Source organism: Jaculus jaculus, chromosome 3, assembly GCF_020740685.1.
Source record: "Jaculus jaculus isolate mJacJac1 chromosome 3, mJacJac1.mat.Y.cur, whole genome shotgun sequence".
NCBI classification, from domain to species: domain Eukaryota; kingdom Metazoa; phylum Chordata; class Mammalia; order Rodentia; family Dipodidae; genus Jaculus; species Jaculus jaculus.
This window is the reverse complement of record NC_059104.1, coordinates 96,369,714-96,384,970: the sequence shown is the minus strand read 5'-3', so window position 1 is coordinate 96,384,970 and position 15,257 is coordinate 96,369,714. Positions and strand designations below refer to the sequence as shown.

General features: G+C 45.7%; 1 protein-coding gene across 1 annotated transcript; it reads left to right on the top strand.

Annotated features, from left to right (window-relative positions):
* Positions 1-1,342: 1,342 nt before the first annotated feature.
* On the top strand, positions 1,343-13,417 carry Cd3e (CD3e molecule). The gene is made up of 8 exons (XM_045146065.1): positions 1,343-1,526; positions 3,988-4,008; positions 6,047-6,061; positions 8,855-8,872; positions 9,662-9,874; positions 11,258-11,425; positions 11,959-12,005; positions 13,121-13,417. Exons 1-8 carry the CDS (start codon positions 1,343-1,345, stop codon positions 13,175-13,177), a joined length of 723 nt encoding a protein of 240 aa, XP_045002000.1. The 3' UTR covers positions 13,178-13,417.
* The last annotated feature ends 1,840 nt before the right edge of the window (positions 13,418-15,257 follow it).

Sequence of the window (15,257 nt, the reverse complement as noted above, 5' to 3'; positions counted from 1 at the left end):
TACTAAACCATCTCTACAGCCCATCCTACAATTTGTTTTTTAATTTCTTGAGGTAGGATCTTGCTCTATCCCAGGCTGGCCTGTAATTCACAATGTAGTCTCAGGTTGACCTTGAACTCACAACAACCTGCCTACCTCAACCTCCCAAGTGCTAGGATTAAAGGAGTGTGCCACCACATCTGGCTGCATCTTATGGTTTTAACCAACATCTTGTCAATGGCTCCATCCTGTTGCCTAGGCCAAAGGCACCATAAAGAAAGCAAAGCTGTAAACAGCAATGGACATTGAAAGTTTTAAGACTGGCTAGCCATACCAAATGTGCAACATATGCAATAGGGGCATGGCTGTTGTGGGGGAAATCAACCGCTTACTAATTGGACTGGAGGCCCACTTCACAGGAAAGAATATATGCCTGGAACTGAAAACCTAGTCAAGAGTCTATGGGGAGGTCATGAGCCCTAGGGGAATAATATCTGCTGTTGTCTGGCCAAATATATACATTATGCCCACCAAACTGGCCTGTAAGCACTTTTATTAATGTTTATACCCGTATACTAATGCTACTCTTACTTTTGGTTAGAGAAGCTTCTCTTTTAAGATGGCAGTGATGGGCTCGAGGGATGGCTTAGCGGTTAAGCACTTGCCTGTAAAGTCAAAGGACCCAGGTTCCATACCCCAGGACCCACATAAGCCCGATGCACAAGGTGGCTCATGTGTCTGGAGTTCGTTTGCAGTGGCTGGAGGCCCTGGTGTAGCATTCTCTCTCTGTCTCAAATAAATAAATTAAAATTAAAAGGAAAGCAAATGCTGTGGGCATGGTTGGTCATGCCTTTAATCCCAGCACTCGGGAGGCAGAGGTAGGAGGATTGCCATGAGTTATAGGCCAGCCTAAGACTACATAGTGAATTCCAGGCCAGCCCGGGCTACAGTGAGACCTTACTTTGAAAAACCAAAAAAGAAAGAGAAAGAAAGGAAGAGGGAAGGAAGGGAGGGAGGGAGGGAAGGAAGGGAGAGAAGAAAGAAAAAGCAAGCCAAGCAAATGTCGACTCCTTCCAACTTTCTGCCATAGCTGGTGGGTCGGGCGAGAAAGGAGCCCTGAGCGTGGAGGGTGCATTGCACACGACACACAGCCAGTGGCAGGCGTTTCTCGCAGCTTCCCAGTGGGCCAGAGCCCCCTTGCCCTGCCTGACGGGAAGGCTGTGTCGCCCAGAGCTCGTCAGCCAAGGCAGGGGAGGCTTCTGCCTCGCACGTGGCAGGTGACTGCAGCAGGCCAGGCCGCCACACTTCCTGTGCGCGGCTCGGCGCCGCCTCTCCGCCTGGCCGCTGGGGCCTTCTTCAGAAAATGGTAGGTGAGCCCCGCTTTCGCATCCGAACACTGGAAACAGCGGCCCCCGGTACTTCATTCTGGTGTTTTCTAAAGGTCTTCGGCTTTCTTCTCAGGAGTAACCAGCCGCCTGCTTCGGGGAGCGGAGTCTGGGGAAGGATGCGGAGGAGCGCGCTCTGGACGGTTCTGGGCCTGCTGGCAGGTGAGCGCGGCGGGCTGGGCGTGGAGCGCTGGGGAGCTCGGGCTGGAGGCAGGCGAAAGAACTGTACCTCGGGTGCCAGGGAGAAGCCTCAGGAAGCAGGCAAAGAAAAAGAGCAGTTGGGATGATTGTATCAGTGAAGAGCAAGCCCGTCTGTCAGTGATCTTAATAGGCCTTTAAGACAAGAGAGCGAAGAGCTAAGCTGCGCTCTGTTTGGGGGAGACTAGCTAGTTAAACCCAAAATCTGCACAAGGCGTGGAAAGTTAATATTTTTGAGACAACCATTTCATAATATTTAGACTTTTTTCAGGTAACCAGGAGATTTCAATCAGTTTAGTCCTTTCTGAAGGAAGAGGAGCTATAAACTGATAACCAAAGAGTGCTTGCATATCTTCAGGGAGGTAAATAATGCCAAAAGGTTGCCACGTATTAAGTGACAATACTATGTAAAGAAAAATTCTTGGCCTGGTGTGGTGGCACACACCTTTAATCCCAGCACTCGAGAGGCTGAAGTAGGAGGATCACTGTCAGTTCAAAGCCACCCTGAGACTATAAAGTGAATTCCATAGTGAATTCAGCCTGGGCTACAGCAAGACCCTACATCAAAAACCAAACAAAGAAAAAATTATTGTCATATGTTAATTTAGTTCTGCCTTGGAATAAAGGTGCTACAATCCCTCTTCTACAGATGAAGAAAAATGTGCTCAAAGAAACTAAGTACCTTATTTAAAACAGTCTTAAGTGCTGAAGCCCATCTGGGAAACCAGGTCTTTCTGTCTACACAGCATATATGCAAGATGGCTGTACTGTGTGAACCAAAATGGCTCATGACGGTTTTATTTTAAGGGCCTGGGAAACTGTCCCAACTAGGGCTCCTGCCCCAGAGCCACAGCTACTGTGTCTCCATTTCCTGCTTCATGTTTAGGCTACTCCAGCTTGACTGCGCACGCAGAATCACTGAGCATCCTGTTAAAATGCAGCTTCTTGGGCTGGAGAAATGGCTTAGCAATTAAGGGGCTTGCCTGCAAAGCCAAAGGACCCAGGTTCAATTCCCCAGGACCCACATAAACCAGATGCCCAAGGTGGTGCATGCCTCTGAAGTTCGTTTGCAGTGGCTGAAAGCCCTGATGAGCCTAATCTCTCGCCCTTTCTATTTGCATATCTATCTATCTATCTATCTCCCTCTCTCTCAAAATAAATAATTTTTAAAATAGAGTGTCTATTTCAGAAAGCCTGGAGTATGCATGGGAATTTTTTTGAGATAGGAACTCACTATGTAGCCCAGGCTGGCCTTGAACTCAAGATCCTTGTATCCCAGTCTCCTGGGTGCTGGGACTGCAGGCATGTGCCAACATACCCTGTGAGATGCCATATTCGTACACACTCTCAGGTTTATTAATCTGTGCTTGGTCCCAAGAACACACCTTGTACTTCAATGACCAGGATAGGAGTCCTGCAGGGATTGATCAGACATTCTCTCAAAACTTACAGTATAAATTGAATGCATCTTAAGAAAATAAAAGGGAATGGCCTTTAACCCCAGAACTGGGGAGGCAGAGGGAGGAGGATTTCTGTGAGTTCAACACCAGCCCGGAGCTGCAGAGTAAATTCCAGTGCAGCCTTTGCTAGAATGAGACCCTATCTCAAAAAAAAAAAAAAAAGAAAGAAAACAAAGAAGGGGGAGAAGAAAGAAAGAAAGAGGGAGAAAGAAAGAAAGGAAGGGAGGGAGGAAGGAAGGAAGGAAGAAAAGGGGGGGGAAGCAATATCAAAGACCCAATACCCCGGAAAATATGGCTGTAAGGACAGCAAATGTCTCACCCAATGCAGAGGCCACTGGGACACATAAAACTCTCAGACAACATGGAGAAAACTGGTCACTGTAATGAGTCCAAGTCTCTTGAGTGAGGGGACCCCAGAGTGTCCAGTAGAAATGTGACCTGGCTGTTCCACGCATGAGCTCTAGTTGATGAGTAATCAAAGTTTCAAATATTTCCACCACTATTTCAAGCAAAAAACAAGTGGAAAAACTGAACCATCAGATAGCGGGAGCTGAAGATAGAACAAGAGTCCTAACACCTGTACCCACCAACAGTTTGCTTTTCTTCCCCAATCACAGACCAGTTTTCAACATGGAGGCTCAGCTGCAAAATTAATTTCCTGTTACATTCAAAAAACGGCCTCATTTTTTTTTCTTTAAATTCTGTCAGTGAAATACCTGGTGTTCATGTTTAATGTTAGATGTTTCCTTGTTATATTTCCCCCCTAAATTGACCAGGAACCTTTCACCATTTCCCTCCAATCAATGCCCCTTCTCTGAGATAGCAAAATGACTGTGATCTGGGATGGTTGGGAAGGACTTTAGATTATCAATAATGGTCAGACTGGACCGCAGCTCTTTTTCTGTTTGCAATTTCAGGCACTCACAACATATACTAACTCTTTATTATCATTATTTATTTTCCAGCTGGCAGCTGGGGGCAGAATGGTAAGATACTATTTCTTTCCTTATTGTGAAGTCAACCTATGAACTTTTTAATTTTGTTATTGTTAACAACTTTCATAACTCTAGACAATAAACCATAATAATCCCCCCACTTTCCCCTTCACAACTCCATTCTCCATTATATCTATTGTTCTTTAAACAACCACCACCAAATAACAGTGTTCTCAACAACTGACCATATATATGTTCAACAGTAGTCCCACAAGATTAGATTGGAGCTGAAAATTCCCATTACCTAGTATTTTTACTGTATCTTTTCTATGCTTAGATATACAAATACTTATCATGGTGTTATGATTACCTACAGTGCTTAATATTCTGTATAGTAATGTGCTGCAGGTGTATGGACTAGGAACAATTGATTATGCCATATAGCTTAGGTGTGTAGCAGATGACCATGTAGATTTATAAGTACATGCTGATATTTTTTGCATAATGAATCACTCAATGATGCATTTCTCAGAACTGACTGTATTTATGAGAGAGACTTTATCTAAATGACCCACATAGCTTCCACAGGCACCAGCAAACATTTTTCTTGTACATGTATCCTTGTATATGTAGAAAAGGGGCTCATGAAACTTCAGAAATAAGGAGTCCTAATGAGTGAAAAGAAAATTTGAAACCATTAAAATTTTGAAAGTACCAACCGAGCATGGTTGTGCACACCTTTAATCCCAGCACTCAGGAGACAGAGGTAGAAGGATTGCTGTGAGTTCAAGGCCAACCTGGATCTACAGAGAGAGTTCCAGATTACCCTGGGTGAGAGTGAGACTCTCTACCTTGGGGGGGGGGGGATTTTAAGTCCCAACAGTTTTCATTCATTAGGTTTTTGTAGAGGATGTGTGGTTAGCCGGAATGTTTGCACAGGGTGACTCTGGATAAACCTTGGGGCGGCATTGGGGTGCACACTCAGAATTGCATGGCTGCATACTGTAAATGTGAGTGTCCATGTGTGTACAAGCCTAGACTTTACTTTTTAGTCAGTAGAGTCAGGAGTGTCCCAACATGAGAAGTCTGTCTGTTCCCTCAGCTCCTCCAGACTGAGGGAACCACAACTGTGTTCAAAAGCAACAAGTTTCTCTCTCTCCCTCTCTCTGACCCTCTCTCTCTTTCTCTTTCTCTCTCTCTCTCTCTCTTTCTCTCTCTCTCTCTCTGTCTCTGTCTCTGTCTCTCTCAAATAAATAAATAAAAATGAAGTTAAAAAAATAAGGGCTGGAGAAATGGCTTAGTGGTTAAGGTGTTTACCTACAAAGCCAAAGGACCCTGGTTCGATTCTCCAGGACCCACGTAAGCCAGGTGCACAGGGGAGCACACACATCAGGAGTTCGTGTGCAGTGGCTGGAGGCCCTGGCATGCCCATTCTCTCTCTCCTTCTCTCTGCCTTTCTCTCTCTCTCTCTCTCTCTCTCTCAAATAAATAAATAAAAGTGAAGTTTAAAAAAAAAAAGCAGCCAGGCGTGATGGTGCATACCTTTAATCCCAGCACTCGGGAGGCAGATGTAGGAGGATCACCATGAGTTTGAGGCCACCCTGAGACTACATGGTGAATTCCAGGTCAGCCTGAGCTAATAGCAAGACACTACCTCAAAAAAAAAAAAAAAGCAACAAATATGCTAGTCCCACTTCCCACTATACCACCTGCCTGATGTCCGCCATGGCCATTGTGCAAACAGCCATCAGATTCTTTTTTTTTTTTTTTTCTGTTGGTTTTTCAAGGTAGGGTCTCACTCTAGTCTAGGCTGACCTGGAATTCCCTATGTAGCCTCAAGGTGGCCTCGAACTAACTGTGATCCTCCTACCTCTGGATTAAAGGCATGCGCCACCACACCCAGCATTAGCCATGAGATTCTTTAATGTAGAATGTAAGGTCCAAACCAGCTTGCTACCTATAGCCAAGGCAACTTGAAGATGCATCGTTTTCTCAAGATTGAGGGAAGAGGCCTAACCTGTGGGAACAGGATCTGGCCTTACTTGCTGACAGGCATACGGCTAATGACTTCTTACTGTTTTGTTTTCAGATCCTGAAATCCCTGGTAAGAGAATTTTCACTCTATGCAACCACTTCTCAGATACAGGACAGACTGATGACAGAGGACAATCACAGCACTGACAATGAAAACCAGAGATAGCAGAGGAAAAATATGACGACCTTTCCATGGGATCTAAGTGAGATGTGCGGGTACCCTTTGCTGGCTGTCATGTCTGGTTATAGCTACACACTCATGCATCCCTGAGTAAACTGTTAGGAAAAACACACAGGTGGGTGTGGGTTGGGGCTCTGCTGTTTTGTAGAAATCATGAGTTCCCTAAAGGCATTTATCTGGCCCAGTGCCTGGCCCATAGCAGATGTCTACTGACTCTTTTGAATGAATTAATGAACAAAATATGAAGATTTTACAAGTTAATTGTCCTCAAGAAGCCAACTATCTGGTGTAAAACACAAATAATTGATAATTTACTGTGATGCATATAATGATATGAGTAGATGCACTGTAAAACATACACAAAAGTGAATGGTCAACTTGAGTGTAGTGAAGGCAAGCTACCTGAGGGAGAGGATTCTTTTTTTTAATATATTTTATTTATTTGAGAGAAAGACGGGGGAGAAAGAGAGAAAAATTAGATGTGCCAGGACCTCCAGCCACTACAAACGAACTCCAGATGCGTGTGCCCCCTCTTACATCTGGCTTACGTGGGTCCTGAAGGATCAAACCAGGATTCTTTGACTTTGGCAGGCTGGCGCCTAAACCATTAAGCCATCTTTCCAGCCCTATAAATTCTTTTTGAACACATCTATTTCTCTCTCTCTCTCCCTCTCTCTCTCTCTTTTTTTTTTTTTTTTTTTTTCCTTGAGGTAGGGTCTCACTCTACTCCAGGCTGATGTAAGACTTACTCTGTAGTCCCAGGCTGGCCTCAAACTCACAGTGGTCCTCCTTCCTCTGCCTCCCAAGTGTTGGGATCAAAGTTGTGTGTTACCATGCCTGGCTGAACACATCCATTTCAAAGTATAGAAATTTAGGCCTTTGTATGATCATGTGTAAGTCTAAACTCTGCCACTGAATTGGAGCTCATAAGTAAGTAAGTAATTTTAATTGTAATTTTTTAAAATTTTTTGTTCATTTTTATTTATTTGAGAGTGACAGAGAAAGACAGAGAGAGAGGCAGAGAGAGAGAGAGAGAGAATGGGCACGCCAGGGCGTCCAGCCACTGCAAAAGAACTCCAGATGCGTGCGCCCCCTTGTGCATCTGGCTTTTGTGGATCCTGGGGAATTGAGCCTCGAACCGGGGTCCTTAGGCTTCACAGGCAAGTGCTTAACTGCTAAGCCATCTCTCTAGCCCTGTAATTTTCTTTATGTGTGTTTTTTCATACAAACCTGCGTAGCACAGTATGACTATTTTTAATTTATCTTATTTGTGACTTCTAGTTTACATAAACTACCTAAGAAACATCAAAGGCAAAATATTATTAGAATGGTGCTAGAAAGATGGCTTACCAGTTAAGGCACACGTCTGCAAAGCCAAAGAACCTTGGTTCAATTCCCCAGGACCCACGTAAACCAGATGCACAAGGTGGTACATGCATCTGGAGTTCATTTTCAGTAGCTTTAGGCCCTGGCGTGCCCTCTCTCTCTCTCTCCCTCTCCCTCTCTCTCTCTACCTCTCTCTCAAATAAATAGTTAGAAGTACTGGGTGGACATGCCTTTAATCCCAGCACTCGGAAGCTGAGGTAGGAGGATTACTGTGAGTTCAAGGCCAGCCTAAACTATAGAGTGAATTCCAGGTCAGCATGGGCTAGAGTGAGACCCTGCCTCAAAAACAAATATTAAAAGTATCATCTCTCATTATTATTACATATTCAACCGTTGAGCCCTGGGTGTTAGCAGGTGGCATTTGAGTATGTTCCATATGGTCCCAGCCAGGTGGCTGCTGGTACATGTGCTGCTGAGGTGAAGCTCAGCTCTGTTTTCCATAGTACCAGGACCCCAAGAAAGGAGGAAAGTAGCTAGGAGTGGTGGAACATTCCTGTAATTCCAGGACTTGAGTGGTGAAGACAAGAAGGTCAGGAGATCCAGGCTAGCCTTGGCTATATAGCAAGTTCAGAACCAGCTTGTGCTATGTGGGACTCTGTCTCAAAAAAAAAAAAGAGGGAGGAGTAGCAGTTTTCTTGACTATTTTGCCTTCAAAAACCATCCAAATCCAGGAAGGGAGGAAGGGAGGTACAGAGGGAGAGAGGGAAGAAGGGAGGAAGGAAGGAACCAACCAGCCAACCAACCAACCCACCCTGTTGTAGACTGGGCATTTTATCTATATTACCCAATAAAGAAACTGAGGCTGGGGGTCCTAATGCACAGCTGTATTTCTAGCACTCAGGAGGCAGAAGCAGTAAGATGGAGAGTTTGAGGCCAGCCGGGGCTATATAGCAAGATCCTGTCTTAAACAAATAAGAAAAAATGAGAGAGGAGATCTTTCTCTCTGAGAAACCTTCTGAGAACTACCTAGAAGATGATTCCGGGTAATGCTGGAGGATGACCCTGACTATCACTAGGATTTTCTGTATTAGGATTTTTAAGTCTTTCTGAGTTCTGGTGGGTCTGGACCTGGGAACACATGCTACTACATTTTGATTTGATGTGTCTGGGTTATATGAATTAAACGTATCTCAGAGGCTGAATACATACCTCACCTTTGGGGAATGCAGTTCCCTAAATGGTGAAGACTCTTTGGGAATTCTTGGGGGACAATATGTAGTTCCATTAGAAAACTTCCCTCAAATTTAAATGTAACCAAGATTATTTTCTTATCATTTCCTTTCTTTTCAATTTCAGGTGAAAGAACACAGAAACGTGAGTTTGTGCTTTTCTTTTTAATTTTTTTAAAATTTATTTGACAGAGAGAAAGAGGGAAAGAGAGAGAGAATGGGCACACCAGGGGCTCCAGCCACTGCAAATGAACTCCAGATATATGTACCACCTTGTGTATGTGGATAACAGATTACTAGGGAATTGAACCTGGGTTCTTTGGCTTTGCAGGCAAATGCCTTCACTGCTAAGCCATCCCTCCAGCCCAAATTTGTGCTTTATTTATGCACTGTACAAAGACACAGATTAGTGGGTAGAGAGAATGGTACTACAAGAGCCATTAGGCCTAAGACCTGAGGACCTCCCAACATTCCATTCCATTCCTTTTTTTTTTTTTTTTTTTAGGTAGGGTCTTATTCTAGTCTAGGCTGACCTAGAATTCACTATGCAGTCTCAGGCTGGCCTCCAACTCAGCGACCTTCCTACCTCAGCCTCCCAGAGTGCTGGGATTAAATGCATACACCACAATGCCTGGCACATTCCATTTTTAAAAGGCTCCAAATCAGGACTTTTGTAGGATTTTCTTTACTTCCATCCTTCCCATCCCAAATCACCATGCTCCTTCCTATAACATCAAGAACCTTCCAGAAAGTTCTCTGATCCCCCTCTTCCCACATATCCCCTCTCTCACACGCCCTAGCCAATATGTTTGCCTTCTGACCCCAAGACAGTGACTTCTGACATTTGGTTGATTCTTTTGTCACTAATTTGCCTTTTGTGAATTTTTCCTGGTATCTCCCTCTGATTTCCTTTCCCTTGTCCCCCTTTCTTCAGAGTACAAAGTCTCCATCTCAGGAACCAGGGTAGTACTCACATGCCCTCTTGAATCTGGCACAATAAATTGGGAAAAAAATGACGTAGAAATGCGTGATGCTAACGACGAATACCTGGTTCTGGAGGACTTTTCAGAAGTGCAGGACAGTGGCTATTATGCCTGTTACTCAGATGCCAAGCAGAAGAACCAGTATCTCTACCTGAAAGCTCGAGGTAACACAAATTCCTTTACCACCCGTGCTCCGAGATGTCCCAGTACCCAGCTGGCATCTCGAGGCTCCCTCCTGCACTCAGTCTCAGAGCTCTAGGGACTCATATCACATCAGTATTTTCTGGAACACATTGAATGCCAACTTGGGATTGTCTGGGCTAGGTCTAACCTAACAACTTCTCCAGAGGTAAGCTTGGGTCATTTGTATTGTGTTACGCCCAGAATGAATGCTTACCAGTGCGAGTTTGCCTGACATTTTATCCAGAGATACATTCTTCAGAAACACTTGCAAAGAGACTCCAGAGCATTACTTAAGTCCTAAGTGGAGGCATAACAATCAGATGAGAAGAGCTGACATTTGTCAAGTGCTTCAAAAGTTTTAAGTACTGGCTGGACATAGTGGTGCATGCCTTTAATCCCAGCACTTGGGAGGCAGAGGTAGGAGGATCGCCATGAGTTTGAGGCCACCCTGAGACTCCATAGTGAATTCCAGGTCAGCCTGACCTAGAGTGAGACTCTACCTTGGAAAAAAAAAAGTTTTAAGTACCACATTCAAACTCCCTATAAATGCTAGGGATTTTTAAATTTTTTGTTTATTTATTAGATACAGAAAGAGGGAAGGAGAAAGAGAGAGAGAGAGAGAGAGGCAGATAGAGAGAGATAATGGGCACACCAGTGCTTCTAGCTACTGCAGATGAACTCCAGACACATGCGTTACCTTGTGCATCCGGCTCACATGGGACCTAGAGAATCGAACCTAGGTCCTTAGGCTTCACAGGCAAGCACCTTAACCGCTAAGCCATCTCTCCAGCCCCATGCCAGAAATTGCTTTTTTGTTTGTTTGCTCTTTGTTTTGTTGTTGTTTTCAGTGCTGGGATGGGACCCAGGTCCTGGAGCATGACAGGCAAGCACTCTACTACCAAACTACTACTACCCCTCTGTACCCATTTCAGGGATGAGGAAACAGAGGCCTCCTGGGTGGAAAGCCACTTCACAATTCCCATAAGTAGTGAGTGAAGGAGCTGAGCCTGACTCCATAGCCACGCACCTTGCTCCTTGTCGTTCTTACTGAACAGGATTGAAGGAGAGGCTCCGGTGGTGTGCTCATGCAGATGCTGAAGGAAGATTTGCCTTTATTTGTTCATTTGCCCGTGCCTCTTCTCCAGTGTATTCCATGCTCCATCATTTCTTTTTTGTTTTTTGTCTTCGTTCAAGGTAGGCTCTCACTCTAGCCCAGGCTGACCTGGAATTCACTGTGTAGTCCCAGGCTGCCTTCAAACTCATACGATCCTCCTACCTCAGCCTTCTAAGTGCCGGGATCAAAGGCGTGCGCCACCGCGCCTGGCCTGATCACTTCTCTGCATCCTTTTCCCTGTCTTCTGCAGTGTGTGAGAACTGTGTGGAGGTGGACCTGACAGCCTTGGCTATCATCATCATCGTGGATATCTGTGTCACTCTGGGCTTGCTGATGATAGTTTATTACTGGAGCAAGAACAGGAAAGCCAAGGCCAAGCCAGTGACTCGGGGACCTGGTGCTGGCGGCAGGCCCAGGGGTAAGACAGTGGCACGGTGTCAGAGGACATCCATTCCTGCCCAGCAGACATCTAGCCCGGGCCAGGACGGGAAGAAAGTTCCAATACAATCAAAAGAGCTTCTTTAGAATATGAACTGTGATACCAAGGTCTCCACAGTGGGCTTCCCAGTGGAGAACACTCCTCCCCTTCCCACCCTAGAGAAGCGTTAGCAGCCCTTACCAGCCAGTGGGCTTCCTCAAATGCCGGTCAGCATTCTGCGGTAAGCAAATTCCATCACCAAGCTGTGGGAAGAGACTTCAGGTGTTAGCTCTGGCCATTTCCTCTCACCTCTCCCATGCAGAGATGGAAGGACCTGATGAGAACAGTGTGGGAATGTTATGGATGGGGAGAGAGAAAGAGGAAACAAAGAGTGGCTAGGAAGGAAAATGAGGTAGGAGGAAAGGACAGCAGGAACTGCCATCTCTAGGGATGGGTCTCATTGCCACCATCAGTACTGCAGGATTAATGAATGTCCAGAACGGAAGTAATATTTTTCTCCTCCCTCTGTGCAGGCCAAAACAAGGAGAGGCCACCACCTGTTCCCAACCCAGACTATGAGGTAACAGGGACTAGAGTGGGCAGGAAGTGGGAGGAAGTGTTCTTCTAGAGGGAAGGGGAATGAGTGATACCTTCCATCTCCCCTGCCAGACGCTTCAGGACAGGCCCACCTCTGCCTTCTTCATGGAGCAGGGCCACTTTAAAGGCAGTGTGCCTTCCACAGCTATGCAGAAATATGAGGCTGGGGTAGGGGCACATTCGTTATTCTCTGGCTTATTCATGGACTCAGACTTAGACATGGAGAACCACACAGGCAAATGCTAACCTGACAAATGGGATGGATGTTCTACCAGCGTGCACTGATGAAGTCAACCAGTCGTTAACACAGGACAACACGGGCTGAGGAGATGTTCCGTGGGTAAAGCACTTGCCAGTGACGCTTGGGTATCCACCATAGCTATGGCAGACTCCTGTAAGCCTTACATGCTGGTGGCACGCACAGCAAAGAACAGTAGCGGAGCGAGAATTCTGCCTTGCAGCAGAAAGGCAAGGGCTGGCATGAAAGTTGTCCTTGACCTCCACACACATGTCATGCCATGTGCACACACATATACACACACAAATTTAAAAATAGGAAGAAGCCGGGCGTGGTGGCGCACGCCTTTAATCCCAGCACTCGGGAGGCAGAGGTAGGAGGATCTCCGAGAGTTCGAGGCCACCCTGAGACTCCATAGTGAATTCCTGGTCAGCCTGAGCCAGAGTGAGACCCTACCTCAAAAAACCAAAAAAAAAAAAAAAAAAAAAAGGAAGATACAAAGTCCTTAAATGGCCTCCAGCTTCCCCACATCTCACCCACACAATCAGACATCGCAGCCCCCTCCCACCATACTGTTTATGCTGTTTGCCAACTGAAGAGTTAATGCCTGGCACAAGAGAGGAACACCAGCACTGTCTCATTGGTTGGCGGGTGTGCCCCCCCCCCCCCCCCACCGTAGCTGAGGCTCCCAGGAGACAACCTGCTTGAGTATCACACTTGTGCCAAATTGGAACCTAGGCCTGCCTGCCAACTCCAAGCCTGGAGCTCTTGCCCCTGCGCTACATGTAGCTCTTCGATGCCTGTCTTCTTTAGGCTCTGTCTCCTCTCACCCTCGTAACCACTCCCTGTTCCATCCCCAGCCCATCCGCAAAGGTCAGCGGGATCTGTATTCTGGCCTGAACCAGAGAGCAATCTGACAGCTCCATGGAACACTGCCTTCCACTGGCCTACGTCCGGACCTCTGGATAGCCTGCTATTCCTCATTCCCTGGACAAACTGTGGACCCCCATACAACAGCTGCTCTGTGGCCTTGTGGTGAACACCTACCCTATAACCTTGCCCCCAGCTCCGCCCTTCTTGCCGCCTTTGCTGGTGCCCAATTCCAAGACATCAGTGCCTCAGTATCCTTTGAAACATCACAGGTAGTCAGGCCCTCACACCCAGTCCACCTTTTTGTCAACATATTTATTTCTGGGGCTGGAGAGATGGGTCAGCAGTTAAGGCACTTGCCTGCAAAGCCTAACAACCTAGGTTCAATTCCCCAATACCCACGTAAAGCCAGATGCACAAAGTGGTGTATGCATCTGGAGGTTATTACAGAGGCTAGAGGTCCTGATGTGCCCATTCCCTCTTTCTCTTTTTTTTTCTCTCTCTCTTTATCTCTCCTCTCTGTGTGCAAATAAATAAAATACTTTTTAAATTTTATTTATTTTAAAATAATTTTATTGACAACTTCCATAATTATAAACAATATCCCATGGTATCCCCCTCCCCCACTTTCCCCTTTGAAACTGCACTCTCCATCATATCCCCTCCCCCTCTCAATCAGTTTCCCTTTTATTTTGATGTCATCATCTTTTCCTCCTCTTATGATGGACTTGTGTAGGTAGTGTCAGGCACTGTGAGGTCATGGATAGCCAGGCCATTTTGTGTCTGGAGGAGCACACTGTAAGGAGTCCTACCCTTCCTTTGGCTCTTACATTCTTTCTGCCACCTCTTCCGCAATGGACCCTGGGCCTTGGAAGGTGTGATAGAGAAAGTTCAGTGCTGAGCACTCCTCTGTCACTTCTTCTCAGCACTATGGTGCCTTGTGAGTCATCTCAAGGTCACTGCCACCTGAAAAGAGAAGGTTCTCTAACCAAAAGTGAGAGTAGCATTAATATATGGGTATGAACATTAAGAGAAATGCTTATTGGGCAGTTTGATGAGCATAGTATACACATTTAGCCAGATACCAGCAGACATTACACCCCTAGGGCTCATGACTACCCTGTTGTAGGTTTTCAGTATCTGGGATATATTCCCTCCCATGGAGAGGGCCTCCAGTCCAATTAGAGAGTGGTTGGTTTCCCCCATTACAGATGTGCCACTATTGCATCCAATGGCTCATTTGGCCTGGCTGGCCAAATATAAGGCTTGCAGTGTCCACTGTTGAGTATCTTCACTGCTCATTTCTCTCTCTCCCTTTGAATTGGATGCTGCATAGCTTTTTCCAGATTTCTGTCTGCTGGTCTACATGGAGGGGGTTATCAGCTCAGTTCTAGCAGGATTTCTCAGTGGCCTTGCAGCCCAAGTATGTGGAGTCTTCAGCAATAGGGTCTTACCATCTATTCCTGGTGAGAAACCAAGGGCCTCAGCAATATCCTGTAATGTTTTGGGGGCATCAGGGACCTCCCTGGCCAACAACTCTGGAAGGTATCCCATCCCTGGCACTGAAAATTTTCTAGTAACAATCTATGCCTCCTGTGTGTTCAATTGTCCAAAAAAGTAGGTTTGCATATGATTTATTTATATCCTCTTAGATTTTGATTATCCCTCCCTCTACCTTTCCTTTACTCAATCTCTTCCCCTGACCTTATCTAGGCCTTTTCACCCCCATTAATCTATTCTTCTACATACATATATACAATCCCATCCTATTAAGTCCCTCCCTCCCTCCTTTTCTATTCCCTTTATATCTCCTTTTTAGTTTACTGGCCTCTGCTAGTATTTATTTCTGTTATTCACTCTGTACCAGCTCCTCCCTGGCCCCACCCCATGGATGTCATTTATCTTTAGTTTTCTCCTTTTCCTAAATATAAATTGTCCCTCATCACTAACCATTACCTATAGCTTTCTGTTTTTTAGCTGTCTTTTGCAACCTTCTCTGGGGATAGACAGGGTTAATGGAGTAAAGGTCCGGCCCCATTCACAGATCCTAGCCAAGCACAGGCCCTGGGCTCTTTCCTAATGTTCAGGTCATTTGCATCTCCATGATGCAAGTTTCTGTCTGCTGAG

Bases quoted from the DNA above. Each gene is read 5' to 3' on its own strand.
- Cd3e (XM_045146065.1), top strand. From the start codon at position 1,343: ATGGTAGGTGAGCCCCGCTTTCGCATCCGAACACTGGAAACAGCGGCC. The intron at 1,527-3,987 runs GTGAGCGCGGCG...TTTATTTTCCAG, and splicing joins GGTTCTGGGCCTGCTGGCAG to CTGGCAGCTGGGGGCAGAAT. The intron at 9,875-11,257 runs GTAACACAAATT...TGTCTTCTGCAG, and splicing joins TCTCTACCTGAAAGCTCGAG to TGTGTGAGAACTGTGTGGAG.